This window comes from Saccoglossus kowalevskii, chromosome 4, assembly GCF_978046115.1.
Source record: "Saccoglossus kowalevskii chromosome 4, keSacKowa6.1, whole genome shotgun sequence".
NCBI classification, from domain to species: Eukaryota; Metazoa; Hemichordata; class Enteropneusta; family Harrimaniidae; genus Saccoglossus; species Saccoglossus kowalevskii.
In genome coordinates, this window is record NC_140644.1 from 9,923,791 (window position 1) to 9,937,993 (window position 14,203).

General features: G+C 36.2%; 1 protein-coding gene across 1 annotated transcript; it reads left to right on the top strand.

Annotated features, from left to right (window-relative positions):
• The first annotated feature begins 9,630 nt into the window (after positions 1 to 9,630).
• Positions 9,631 to 13,007, top strand: LOC100372915 (patched domain-containing protein 3-like). Its single transcript, XM_085498231.1, has 3 exons — positions 9,631 to 10,627; positions 10,778 to 10,978; positions 11,596 to 13,007. Exons 1-3 carry the CDS (start codon positions 9,631 to 9,633, stop codon positions 13,005 to 13,007), a joined length of 2,610 nt encoding a protein of 869 aa, XP_085354357.1.
• The last annotated feature ends 1,196 nt before the right edge of the window (positions 13,008 to 14,203 follow it).

A 14,203-nucleotide genomic window follows, 5' to 3' on the forward strand; every position in this document is an offset into this window, starting at 1 on the left:
ATTGAAAAGTGATGTCAAGTTATAAAAATTCACACATTCAAGTTGTGTTCCATTAATGTAGAATTGAAATTTGACTTCAAGGTTTTTACCAGTGCTGTTGAAAACTATAATTTTAGATTTGTTTATGTTAACCTTTAATTTCCATTTCTGGCAGTGATTTTGAATGGCATCAATGCCCCTATGTAGACCATCAAGACTAGTAGATAGCAACAGAAGATCATCTGCATATAAAATACAGTTAAATTTCACACCATTCAGGACCACTGGGTCAAAATTGTTAACAACATCACAGATACCATTGACATAAATAACCGGGGACTTGCTTTACACCTCTATTAGAATCAAAGTATGGTGTAATTCCACTATTCATTTTTATGCTATAGTGTGTATTTTTATAGATTGAGTCAAAGGCTTTGGAGAAGTTAATAAAGCATGAAAATCAATAGTTTTCTGTCTTTTTACGTTTGTTGTTCACATATTTTGTAATCAAGGATCTCAAAATATGGATGTTATATGTTGTCCTATGATTTAAAGCCAAACTGGTTATCCCTGCTTTGATTGTTTTCATACAGATAGTTTGTTAGCCACTTAACCTGCTGTTTAATACCATGGTATAAAGTTTGGATAAACAGCTGGAGATGGCAATGCTATAATTATTGCAATCCCCTGGGTCTCCTGATTTAAAAATGCAGGAAATTTGCCTGACTTTAGCACTGAACAAAATAATTTGGCAATTGAATTAATGAGATATGGTGCACCATGTTTTACCATTTTATTTGATATCATCTCATTACCTGAGGTTTCACCTAATTTGAGTAATTTAATATGTTTTGTTACTTTCTCACTTGGAATTTCATAATCAAGATTAGTTTTATTTACATTCTCCCTCTCCAGTGTACTGATACTATAATCCTAACTGTAATGGTAAAACTACTCTCATCAACATTAGATTCACTGTTTAGACTTTTAAAGTGATCTAACCAATCGTTTACATTAATGTTGTCATTGTTACTATTTATTTTGTCAACATTTCCAAGTTCTTCTAACAGTTTCCAGAATAATTTAGGATTTGTTTGTTTAAGTGCCATAATTTTGTCACACAGCTTATCTTTATATTCTCTTTTTTTAATTTTAATTAATTTTTTGTACTTTTTGTTGATGCTGTATCTTTCCTGTCTAATAAGGTTATCTCTTGGAAATTTGTCAACTTGACAAATTACTTGAAGTAAGCGCGAGCAATGAATTATTTTTTAACGCATTGAGGTAATATCGTTATCAAAGCATTTTTATTTTGGGGTTTATTATTTTCTTTAGCCTAGGATGAATTAGCTTTAATGAACTTTTGGCTGCACTGGTTATACTATCATTAAAATGACTAACAGCTTCATCCATGTTTTCATAATCATGAGACTGGAAGGCATCAATTTTCTTTTTCACAGTGTTATTTGAGATAGCTTTGACAACATTTTTACGCCCATTTTCATCCCAGATAAATTTGCCTGGTAATGGGGAAATGTTGCTATAGGTATTTTTAATGTCATGATTGAAGTTTGCAGCGAGAGGCAAGGCAGTGGTCTGAAAGGTGGTTAAGTGGCCAAACTTTGACATACTGTACATCTCTAAATATGCTAATTACTCCATAGTCAACAAGACTACTCCCCCATATTGGTGACTAGTAAATTTTCCCAAGGAGTCACCTGGAACTCTTCCATTCAAAATGAGACAGTTACTATTACGACATAACTCTACCAGTGCTTTACCATGGCAGTTTATATGGTTGTCCATATTGTTCTTTTTATACACATCATCTATGGGAAAATGGTCTGGTAATGGCAAGTTATTATTACTATCATTACAAAAGTCCTTCAGCAAGCCACTCATTGCATTCAGCCACCAATTAACACAATATCTCCAACTTTGTTAAATTTAGCAATATCCTTTTCTAAAATATCATGAATGTCAAGACCCGAGATTGTAGATGTGTTATAAACACTTGGCCCCTCTGGGGAAATATAACATGCATACAAGTCATTTTTTAGCCCAAAAAATATTTTTTGCATTTTTATCCATAAGAAATCGCTACGAGAACTGTTAATTTTAGTGATTCCTTTTTGCAGTTCTGATTTAAAGATGATTACAACTCCACCTGAATGTCTACCTCTACATCTACATATATACGCTTTGATCTATCACTACGGAAAAAGTTAAATCCTGGGAAATCTGTTCTACAATCCTTATCTAACCATGACTCAACGAATCCTATACATTCATCAATAGGGGGTGCTTTTTCTTAAATATTTCTGCTCTAGGGGGTACTAAATTTATGTTGCGTTCGCAATAGGGGTTTATTATTTTCGGGCAAACCGTTAGGTATTCGTAAATGAAGTCAATTTGTGTAATTTTCTTGATTTATTCTGCAGATATAGGTAGAATATAGGTAAGGCTTTGGCGAAATTTCAAAGAGCAACTAATAATCTTCAACCTGGTATTTTTTATAGATTTTATTTTTCATTCTGTTCGTCTGTTTTTTCGAGTTTAAAAAATGTGAGCTGGCTGAAGCCTTCATCCCTTGTCTATTTCTTACACTAGATACCAGCCAATACCCCCCTCCTCCCCACGCTCATAGGGAGTGTGTCCAGTCGATCATAGTTCCTGGGCTCCCTGTGATGAATCTAATGATGTCAACAAGCAACTTCCCCAGAGCATAGGATTAAAAGACCGTTGTTCGTAGGTGGCGTAGTTTAATAATCAAAAACGATTCTCGAGCCGCTGCAGATCAACAGTAAATTGTAGTTTTTGCAGTATTTTATGATTTATTTGATTGTAAATAAATGTGACGCCAGACGCAGAAATGTGTGACGACCTTGAATATATTTGAAAAGGAAGTCTGGCGGTTAAATTGTAACCATATATAATGTTACAATACAGCAGGATTAAAGAAATAAATCGTAAATCATCATGACGGCCGCTCAACCAGTCCCCACCAGTTATATAACACCTGAAAACACTTTTGAAGCATAAAATGCAGTGTAATATATAAAGCAATAAATAGTGTAAAAAAATAATTATCTTTACTGCCAAGCACAGGCGCTTGTGAGTCAGAACGCAAAGTAAAGTGGAACAGGTCGGATCTGTGAACATTGCAACTGGTAAGTTAGGTTTATTGTTACAGTCATGTTTCGGGGCAGCTGTTAATACAAGGGAAAATTTGGAATAGAATATCTTATATTAACAAACAAAACATCCTGCTTCACGACACTGGAAATGGCAGTAAGTTTATTTCAAACGTTTGTGAAGAAATAACTAAGAATATATTGGTAATTACGAAGATCAATGTCTTTCTAGATTTAGCTTTATCAAATCAACGTGTCCAGAAGTACGGCGTTGTCCTGGGAATGCCCAAAAGGGTTACAAATTACTGCAGTTCAAAACTCGATCACGCCTTTTTTCAGTCCTGCCCTTTTCCAGCTATACTGCCAATATTAAGTTAATTTTTCATTTTTTTCTTCTCAGCATTAATATTGGCATTAGATTATTATGTTAGTATTTTTGTTGAAAGTTATCACGTTTTTCCTTGAAAGAATTCTGCTCTTTGAGTTTGATCGGTTACGGAATTTTCCATGACGTCATTCAGCATGCACAGCTCACGATTTACTGGTGGAACGATCGTTTTCCGACTAGCATGTCACTTATAGGTAGAATTTTCTACAGACTGCAGATATACTAGTACTTGAAAATACTAAAATCTTAATTAATCTTTTATTCTTTTGACATTGAAGTCACTACTGTCTCTCCTGGCCATTTTTTGCATTAGGTGCGGAAGGGATGTCATCTGCGCACGCACGGGAATTGTGTCCCAAGCGACGATAACAACACACGCTAAAAATGCAAAGACTCACGGGTAGATGCTTGGTTGTAAACAACACGCTATGGCCATCTGACACATGCGCAGGTGACGACTACCCCGCTTTAACTTTGAGCAGATCTCCATGCAAAATTTCGTGCCGCCGCCTCTGGTAGGACACTTATTTATACCGCAGATTGAACATTCGTCTACGGGAATCGGACCCATAACTTCCCTAGTGCGCGACGAAAACGCTAACCACTGTACCAATGCCCAGGTATTCTGGGTATTCACTAAGCTATAGAAAAATGCATTAACTACGAATCTGATATCCGAGAACATTTTACATATTCTTTCATCTATTCTCCAAAGCTTAGCTTTGGTTCAATATAATTTCAGAACGCACCGCTTTTTGGAATATTTGGGGATTCGCTCCGCCAGGATTGCTCTTAAAATCTCTTGTGTGTGTGTGATTTCCAGTGTCTTCACATATTAATTTTTCTGTGTTTATTTTGGGGGGGGGGGCTTGGCCGATTTCGCTCAAACTTGGCAGGCAGGTCACACCTTCACTCTAATTAGTAGGTAAAATGTAAAAAAAATTCTGGCCTATCGTTGCCATGACAGCAACCAAAAAACTGATTTTTGAATAGCAATTCTATGATTAAAAAGCTCGGACATAGCTCATTCTACTCAGCTTGAGTGTGGGCACAAATAAACTATTTGTTTTTTGATATCTTTTTTCATTTCCCAAAAATCTTACCTCAACGGTAAAGGTTTTTTAACTCTTTTGTGATTTTTCTGGCTTGGCCGATTTTGTTCATACTCGGAGGCAGGTCATTCCGCCACTAATCAGAAAAAAAATCCTGGCCTACTAATACTTTTAATACTTTCGCAAAATGTATCACCTCCTACCAGTATTGTAATAGCAGTGCGTATACGGGACTCGATTAGTTATACAGAGGCGGCGTCTGTTCTCCATCCCTTGTGCCCCATATGCGCAAAGGGTCGTGTATTTTTTTGTAGTTAGGTGGAAAAACCTGTTGAAACATTCCTGGTCCACTGTTGCCATGGCAGCAGCCAAACATTGAATTTTTGAACACCTTCGCACAAAATGTATCTTCTCCACCTCCAATTTTTGAAGTAAAAATCTCCTGACATATCTCATTCAACTCAGCTTGAGTGTGGGCCTAATGTTAGTATTGTTTTTTTTTTAAGATTATGTTTCATTGCCGACAAATTTGACTGGAATTTCGAAAAAAAAAAATTCGCCAGGAACGATTTTTTTTTCTTTTCTGTGATTTATTGGACGGCAATATTAGTCTTACTTGACAGCCAGGTCACACCTGCAGGTAGACAAATATTGTTCCTACAGTTGCCACGACAACGACCGAAACTTTGATCTTTGCGCAAAACTTCGGGTAAAAATCTTAAAAATATATCATTCTAATCTGCTTGAATGTGTGCCTAAATTTATTATTTTGTTTTTGAATTGACGCTTTTACTGGATTGACACGCACAAGACGCGCGTTCAGTGCTAGTCTAAATCGTTATTCACACTCGATACGTTGTAGCTTCATGTTACCATTACCAGTTTAATTATTTGTTGCACGTAACTGTAACACGAAAGATAAAAAAAAATGGGGGAAGGATACAAACTACATCGTACAATTCGGTCGGTCGTTTATTTTGCCAGCTAATAATAAATTGAAACTCCTATAAATCAGCATAATATATAAAGCAATAAATATTTTGAATTAATAATTTTTACGTCAAACACACGCTCTTGTGAGTCTGAACTCAAAGTGGAGTGGGCAAGGTCGGATTTGCGAACAGCGTAAAGGTGAGTTACGTTTATTCAGAGCTCGAGGCGGCGGCGCGAAATTCTGCATGGGTGCGAGATCTGCTCACCAACCTCGCGACAAAGGCGCGACCTTACTAGGGGGTCTGGAGGCATGCTCGCGATAAAGTGTGGTTCTATTTCACTACGAATTCACTTAGATCACGACTGAAAAAAACGCAAGAAAATACAAGCTTGATTGCTGTCAAAATGTCATCATTTGATTGGCTAATACGAATCTTTTCTCGGGCTAATTGGCCAGTGCTAAGTCGGTTAGATCACGCCACTCGGTGACTATGAGAATTAGAACTCGGGCATACGGCCCTCGTTCAAATTCTCATAGTCACCTCGGACGTCACCGTGATCTAACCTATACGTAAAACGTCACGTATCCGAATGTCAAATATCCGAATTGTTCGGTTATCTGAACGTGCACTGTGTCCCCGACATTTTGTACAGTGTAATGTATATTTCATTGTGTGTTGAACGTCCTGTACAATATTTTCAACGTGTTTCTTTCTTTTAAAATGCCTGTGAAATGTCTGCTTTTTTCTAGTCCAAAATCATGTATTGGTACATCAATATTATTATTTTTCATGTTATTAAAATAAAATTGGGTTTCAAACTCAATCTACGCCATTTTTATTTTTGTGTATTTTAAAACGAGGCTCCTCCTAAGCGTACGCAGGTGAACTTGCATACTTGCTGGTCAGCGTGCATTGCCGATATTGTATATCAGACACATTTTTTAAAGAAATTTTCTAGTCTTTGACTAGATTTCCACTCATGTTCCACGAGGAAGAGTGGACCATAAATAACACATATCAAGCTTATCGTGTAGGGATACGAAATATGTCGCTTACGGCGCAACTGGTTTTCCAAGTTTGTCAAAAGTTGTCTGGCTTGTCTTCTAGTTAATTGTCAGGTTAGTGAGCATGTTCATACACTGATGAATGTTATCGAACGTCTGAGTAAAACAAAGAGATTAAAAATTAAAATAAAAAGAGAAAATGTTTAAACATTTTATACATTGAACTATAGCGACCAATGGAATAGAGAAATAATAAAAATTATATAATAAGTCGATGATTCGGTGATCCGTAAATCACTCGACGTTTCTCTCTCTTCTGAAAGCCGACGCGGTGAACAAACTTCCGCTTTTCCTGGTGTCATTTCGCCTCTAGAAGGCCAGTCAAATGACGTCATCAGTGAATCTGGTTCCTTAAATTGTTAGTATTGGGAAAGGTTTAATTTTTCGGCATGTTGTTCTTTTATAAATGAGAACAGTTGGTTTGGCTAATCTGCGATATGATGGTATAGGAAGAATGTCCATCCCAACGTTTTTTTTTTTTTTCATTGATTTTACTTCGTCCACTGATTTCACACCTTCGGATCGTTTGGAACACGTAAATACTCTATTACTATACCCATTACTGCATCCGCCAAAATACGTTTCAAAAAAGCGCCGACCGAAAAATTTATATCGTTAGTAGTATTATAAAAGTATTAAAGTATTAAAATACATAAGTTTGTCCAAATGTGTTGGTGGGGTATTTCACAGGTACTTTAAGTGTTGAATATAACATTCAAGTTCAATGTATTCAGTTGTCTGCATAGGACCAAAATCGCCAAAAGAGGGAGCTATCAACGGCGTTCTGTATGCCTTAGATATTTCCGCACTGGAGAATATCTTGCTACAGACACATTGAGAGATGGTCACAATCCCCAACTTGCTCACGTAAGCATAATGTAACTCACAACAGAAGCAAAATCTGTGCTGGTTTAGTCAGCCGGTGGCGGTGCATCGTAACAGCATGGTAATAACATCTATATAGAAGCTTTGATTTAGAAATAGCTATTGCTATTGACTTTTTCTGGCCACAATTTGGCTCATCTTGGAGCATCAGTCATCTTGAAAAAATACACAAAACAACACATGACTAAAAACAAATCTACAAATATTTTAACAATTTGGGTATATTGCAGTGAAATTGAGTGTGAGTGGAAATCTGGGCAAAACAAATTGCTATGCAAACAATAAAAGCAGTAACAGCGACATTAAACTTCAGAAACAACGTGCCCAATCCATCCATGAATGGGAATGGACAACAGCGAAATTGAATTATAATTAGTTGGTTTCTCCAAGATGCAGGTAAAAGTTTAGACGATATGGCGCAATAGTGAATTCCTTAATAAATCTTTTATACATTGAGGATATAAGTGTCATTAATAAATAAATCATAACATAATTGGTGCACCGCATTAAGGGTATGCAAAACGAGTATGAGTAATGCTTGGGCTAAATTTAACAACCGGAGGTAATTTGGCCTTGTGAAACTATGTGGAAGACTAGAGTGAAAGTCGACAAGGGTTACAGAATATTACACTCTTAAAATATGTCAGGACAATGGAATTACTTAAACATTATACCTAGTTGTGTTGGGGCATATACAAGCTCGTGGAAAACATGCTATGTATGAATATGTGCAATTCCAAGACAACTATAGTAAGCAGAAAACAAGCCCATGTCCAAACTGGGTGCCATAAATACCTGGTGGCCTAGGGAATGTTAATATAGACTTGGTAGTGGCTAACCCTTGTAGTGGACGAAAACTCAGCAATTGTATTCAGAAATGAGTTGACCTAAAGTCTGTCACTGCAAGTATAATGTACCTGGTACCTGCATACCTGCATACCAGGTCATCGATTTGAATGAATGATTAGGTCAATAGTAGTTAAGAAGAAATCAACACCATGAACACCATGATGATTTCACAATAAGTAGACCATCAAAGAATGACAAGAGATTAGAAAATCCATACCATCAAAAATAAGAAACTAAAATAATATATGAGTGACTCACAAAAAGCGAAAAGTTAAAACCAGATTAGAAGCTGGAAATTTCAACACCTAGAAAAATCAGTTTTGAAAAACACCTGATGAATTACTGAGGTAAGGAAAGTGAAGCAGAAATAAACAGGAGCAATGCCAGATCGTGAGCCCCAATATAAATTAAACATACTGAAAACAGATAAAAAAGAACCAGCCAGTGAATTCAATGGGAGGGTATGATAGCAAGCACCAAGCTTAGACTAAATTGCACGGATGAAATCCAGTTAAAAAGACCAAAAGTCAGACAGAGCTAAGTCCAGAAGCCAAGTTGATAAAGAAAATACTATGACAAACCCAAGAAGAAAATGATGCCAGTGGGCACAATAGTCCACAAACTCATGTGAACATTTGAAGCAGAAAATCTAAATGAAGATTATATGTGAGTCGTGAGGTTGAAGGAACTAGATGCATGAGATCTAAGTAGTAAGACCACAACACCCTTAATGTGGCATTGACAGAGGAAGTGCGAGAAAGGAGGAAATGGCAACAAATTGCCCCCTTACCAGAACTGCAATAAATGGAAATGGAAGATATGTCAACTTGGTTGCCCAGCAATGCCTGTTATCATCAAAGAAACCAATACTGAGAAGTGTATTTGATGGCATTTTGTTCAATTATTCGGTTATTTGACTGACCCTTGTTTAGATAGTTGAGCCAATATTGTTATTATCCCCCTAATCAACATTAAATTACTATCAATCGACTCCACAGGGAAGATTGGGTCACTACAGAACTTTTTAAAAGATAGTAGCGAGCTGCAAAAATAAAATGTCCTGAATTATTTCTGGTTGTGCATTCATATCACACACCTATCGCCAAGTGACCCAAGGTTGTGGTTGTAGGCAAAAAATTCGTCATTCTTAATGGTGCTCATGACAATATCTGTCCTACCTAGGAGGCAGCCTGAATCATTTACTTACAGCTAATGAGCTTAGCTATGTATGGATACTACAGTAATACTCTATTTGGTGGCAAATGATTACGAGCAAATTTCACCATTGCCACATATACATTAATACATGTACAAAAATGTATTATTGTTTCTTCCAGAAGTAACATGGCAGTGTATGATATCTTAGAGTCATACATGAGTAGATTATTCGGAAAGTATGGTGCATTTCTCTCCAAACATGCCTTGATAATCATGAGCATAGCCATTATAGCCAGTGGGGTACTTGGAATTGGTTTAATTTTCCAGGAAGAGGAAACTAACATTGAGTACTTATACACACCAGAAAACAGCCAAGCATCTAAAGACAGAGAAAAGGTTTTGAAATTATTTGCCGACATGAGTGCTTCAAACTTCTACTCACATCAGCAGGCCACTCTTGGTGTGTATGGCGAGAATATAATGGTGGGTCTCATGAATGGAGATAACGTTTTAACTGAAGCCATCTTGACAGAACAGAATGAGCTGGATGTGAACATCAGTATGATTTCAGTAACAGTAGATCAGCAGGAGTATGGATTCTTAGACGTCTGCTCCAAGAGATCAGGTTCTTGTGTTGTTGATGGTATCCAAAGATTTATAAATAACAATGAGTTCAATGGTTTCTTGTCAACACCAATTTTATATCCTACTGAAACTGATAATGATGGCAACGCTGTTTACATTCCTGACATAATGGGTGGTGTGACTGTGACAGATACATCTCATATAAGCAGTGCAGAATCACTAAGAACACACTATCATCTACGAACTGACGGCAAATTCCACGATATCAGCTTGAAATGGGAACGCAAATTCCTTGCAAACATGAAGAAATGGCAAGGTGAAAAAGCATTGACGAGTTATAGTACATCAGAAAGTTTGAACACTGAACTAGATGAAAACACTGATGGTGACATTCTTGAGTTTTCAATCACCTTTACCATCATGATCACCTATGCTTCACTAGTTTGCTCCACTGGAAACTGTGTGTCTACACGATCGTTTCTGTCAAACTTTGGAGTGATAGCAGCAGCACTAGCAATTTTAGCATCATTTGGTTTCTGTGGATTTGTGGGTGTTAAAATGGTTAACATTGTTGGAGTGATGCCATTCCTTATTGTTGGTTAGTATTTGTACATAGATATACGTTGTTTAAATATATTTTGCAATTACATGCATTTATCCATTAGATAATATACCTTAACAATTGCATCCTTCATGCAATATTTGTCATAACTGTGCACTATTAATTATTTGTTTTTTATTTTTTTAGCAATAGGTATAGATGATATGTTTCTTCTGCTCGCTGGTTGGCTAGAAACAAAACCCTCTGAAGATGTTGCTGAGAAGATGTCACACACATTCAGTATTGCAGCAGTATCAGTAACGCTTACATCACTGACAGATATTATAGCATTCGCTTTGGGTACCATCAATCCATTCCCAAGTGTCAGGAATTTTTGTATCTACACTGGTATGTATACACCATTTTCACTTGCAGTAGGAAGGTTTGGGGTCAGGTCTGAATGTTAAAGAATTTAGTTTATAAAAAGCCTATCGCAGCCCCCACACCTTTTCATTCAGTCATTCCATTATGCTACCTCCAGTCTTCTCCAATCTAAGACAAATTTTAATGGCATCATATTGCAAATCACAAAAAGCCAACAGGTGCATGTTACAAACAAATGCAAATAGTTGATTTAGGATATGACAGGTGAAGGTCAATTTTTCATGTCAGATACTCACTCACAGGTTTGTTTCGATACAGCACTAAACTGATATACAAGTCGATCCCATCATCATTTACAGTAAATATCCAGAAAATATTCAGCTCTGTTGCAAAATTGCTCATGGTAAAACGTGCATTACCGTACAATAACCTAGTGACCAGTTAATCAAAGTGCCATATTGCATATTGTTTTATTTTTCATATTATAATTATATTAATGGATACTTAAGTTCAATCAATGGACTTGCTACGTTTATTTTATGAATGTTGGAAGTAGGAATATATGTGTAACAGAACTTATGGGGTATTATAATACTGAACCTGGACTGTATTAATTGTCTTACTTTTCAATTTGTTTCAAGGTTTTGCAATTTTCTGGTGCTATTTGATGCAGCTGACAGTATTTGGAGGGGCACTTGTGTTTCACACACGCAGAGTAAAAGCTTCACGTCACGCAATCACTTGCCAGCCTGTTGCAACATTAGACGAAATGGAAAAACAGGGCAGGGGGAAAGCATACATATGTATGTGTATAGGAAAACAAGAAGAGGATCCAGATCATGAAAAAGAAACTGTATGCGAGAGAGTCCCTAAAAAATATCTTCCAAAAATGATTCTTAATCCTGTTGCTAAAACATTAATATTAATCATTTTTGCAGCTTATTTAGGGGTTGCGATATGGGGAGCAACCCAGCTTCACCAAGGGCTGTTACTTAATAATTTAGTGTCTCCCACATCATATCTGCATGACTACCTGAGGTTGTCAGAAAAGCATTACACTAATGATGGTCCAATGGTTATGGCTGTTATGGAAGAACCACTGGAATATTGGGAGACTAATATCCAAAATGATATCGATGCTCTTTTGAATGTTATGACTGATAATGAGTACATACGAAATAGCTATCGAGTTTCTTGGCTAGACAGTTTTTCCCAACATCATGGTGGGTCACTTCCAACTGACCAAACAACATTTGTTGATTCCTTGCAAAATTCATTTCTTCCTTTGAATCCAAGGTTTCAAGGAGATTTGAATATATCTGATGGTAACATATTGGCTTCTCGCTTCTATGTACGCTCACTTGGGTTTAGTGATACTTACTTGGAGGGACAGATGATGCTCCAAGTCCGAGAAATAGCAGATGAAAGTCACTTGCCAGTCTTTGCATATTGTGGCGCTTTCATTTACTACGAACAATATGTGCAAGTCATGCCAAGTACATTAATGACTCTTGGCATATCAATGGCAGTCATGTTTGTTGTATGTTTGATATTTGTTCCTCATCCGCTGTGTTCTGTCTATATAACTGTAACAACAGCAATGATTCTGACAGGTTTACTTGGTTACATGCATTTCTGGGGGCTGTCTCTCAGTTCCATTACAATGATGCATGTCATAATGAGTGTTGGTTTCTGTGTTGATTATAGTGCCCACATTTGCCATGCTTTCATGAAAGCAGATGGATTTACAAAAAATGAACGTGTTGCTGTTGCTTTGTCGCGTGTGGGTGTGCCTATCTTGAATGCTGGGTTTTCCTCGTTTCTGGGAATAATTTGCCTTGCCTTTTCAAATTCTTATATTTTTTTGTCCTTCTTCAGAGTCATGTTTCTTATTATTGTGTTTGGAATGGGACATGCTTTATTTTTTTTGCCTGTTATCTTGTCATTGATTGGTCCTTCAAAAGCAAAACCAATCCCAAAGTCTAAAATTGATCTTGGTAACGAAGAAGAAGTAAAAAATGACATTGGCAAGGTTGATAATCATACCATTTAAATATGCAGGTAATTGAGCATACTTGGCCCCTTGGTCATCAATTCCGATAACTGAATTGAGATGTGCATTATGCATTGAATATAAAAATTTGAAGACGATCAGATAAAAATTGTTTGTTTTTGTTGAGTCAGAAACATAGACAAAACAAATCAGAACTAAAGTATTGGAGGCATGAAGTACAAATACACATAAAAAAATCATTGAAATACGTCCTTTTTTGACCATAGACTAGTCTTGTCATTTATATTCACAGTAAGCACATCTGTTTATAATAAAGCAAATTCAGCATTTAAAAATATAACTGCAAGCTATAGTAAGAGTGGTTCCAAGTAGCTATGGTTTAACAATTATAAATATGTAATAAAATAATGACCATATATGATGACTTGATATTTTGATCATATTTTTGTCAGACTACACAATTATAGCACCGGTTGCATGCCCCTATCTGCAACAGTACTTATTACATTGCAGTTATGCATATTAAAAACACATATGAAACTTATAACAGGTAATTAATATGCTGCAGGGATTTCAGCCCTGAAGTAATCAGATCTGTGGATTATTCAAATGTCCTATGTACCTAGTTTCATTAAAATATGATCAGTGGTACTAAAGATATCTGTGGAGCACCTATATATTGATTAATTTATGAAAATTAGGTAATTAGTAAGCACAAAATTCAATACTAAACTGAACATGTATATGACTTATCCTTGAGCATTTACATTGTGTGTGTAGTTTTATTGAAATCTGTTTAATGGTTCTTAAGAAGTAAAAATATTGAAAATTTGCTAATTAATATGCAAATTAGGAAATTAGTATACACAGGATTTCAATCAAAACAAAACAGTACTTCACACTATCCCAGAGCATCTATGCAGCAAACAAGTTGAAATGCTTAAATTAAATTTGGGTAATTAATATGCAAATTACATAATTAATATGCACAGATTTCAACCAAAACCTAATTAGGTTTGCGCATTATCCCAGAGCATCTGCATTAAGTGACACTGAAATCTGTTCGAGTACACAAGAAACAAGTGAAAATGCTTAAAATCAGTTAATTAATATGCAAATTAGGTTATTAATATGCACAGATTTTAACCAAAATCTAATCAGGTTCGAGCATTATTCAAGAGTATCTATGTACCAAGTTTCATTAAAATCTGCTCAATAGTACATGAGAAACAAGT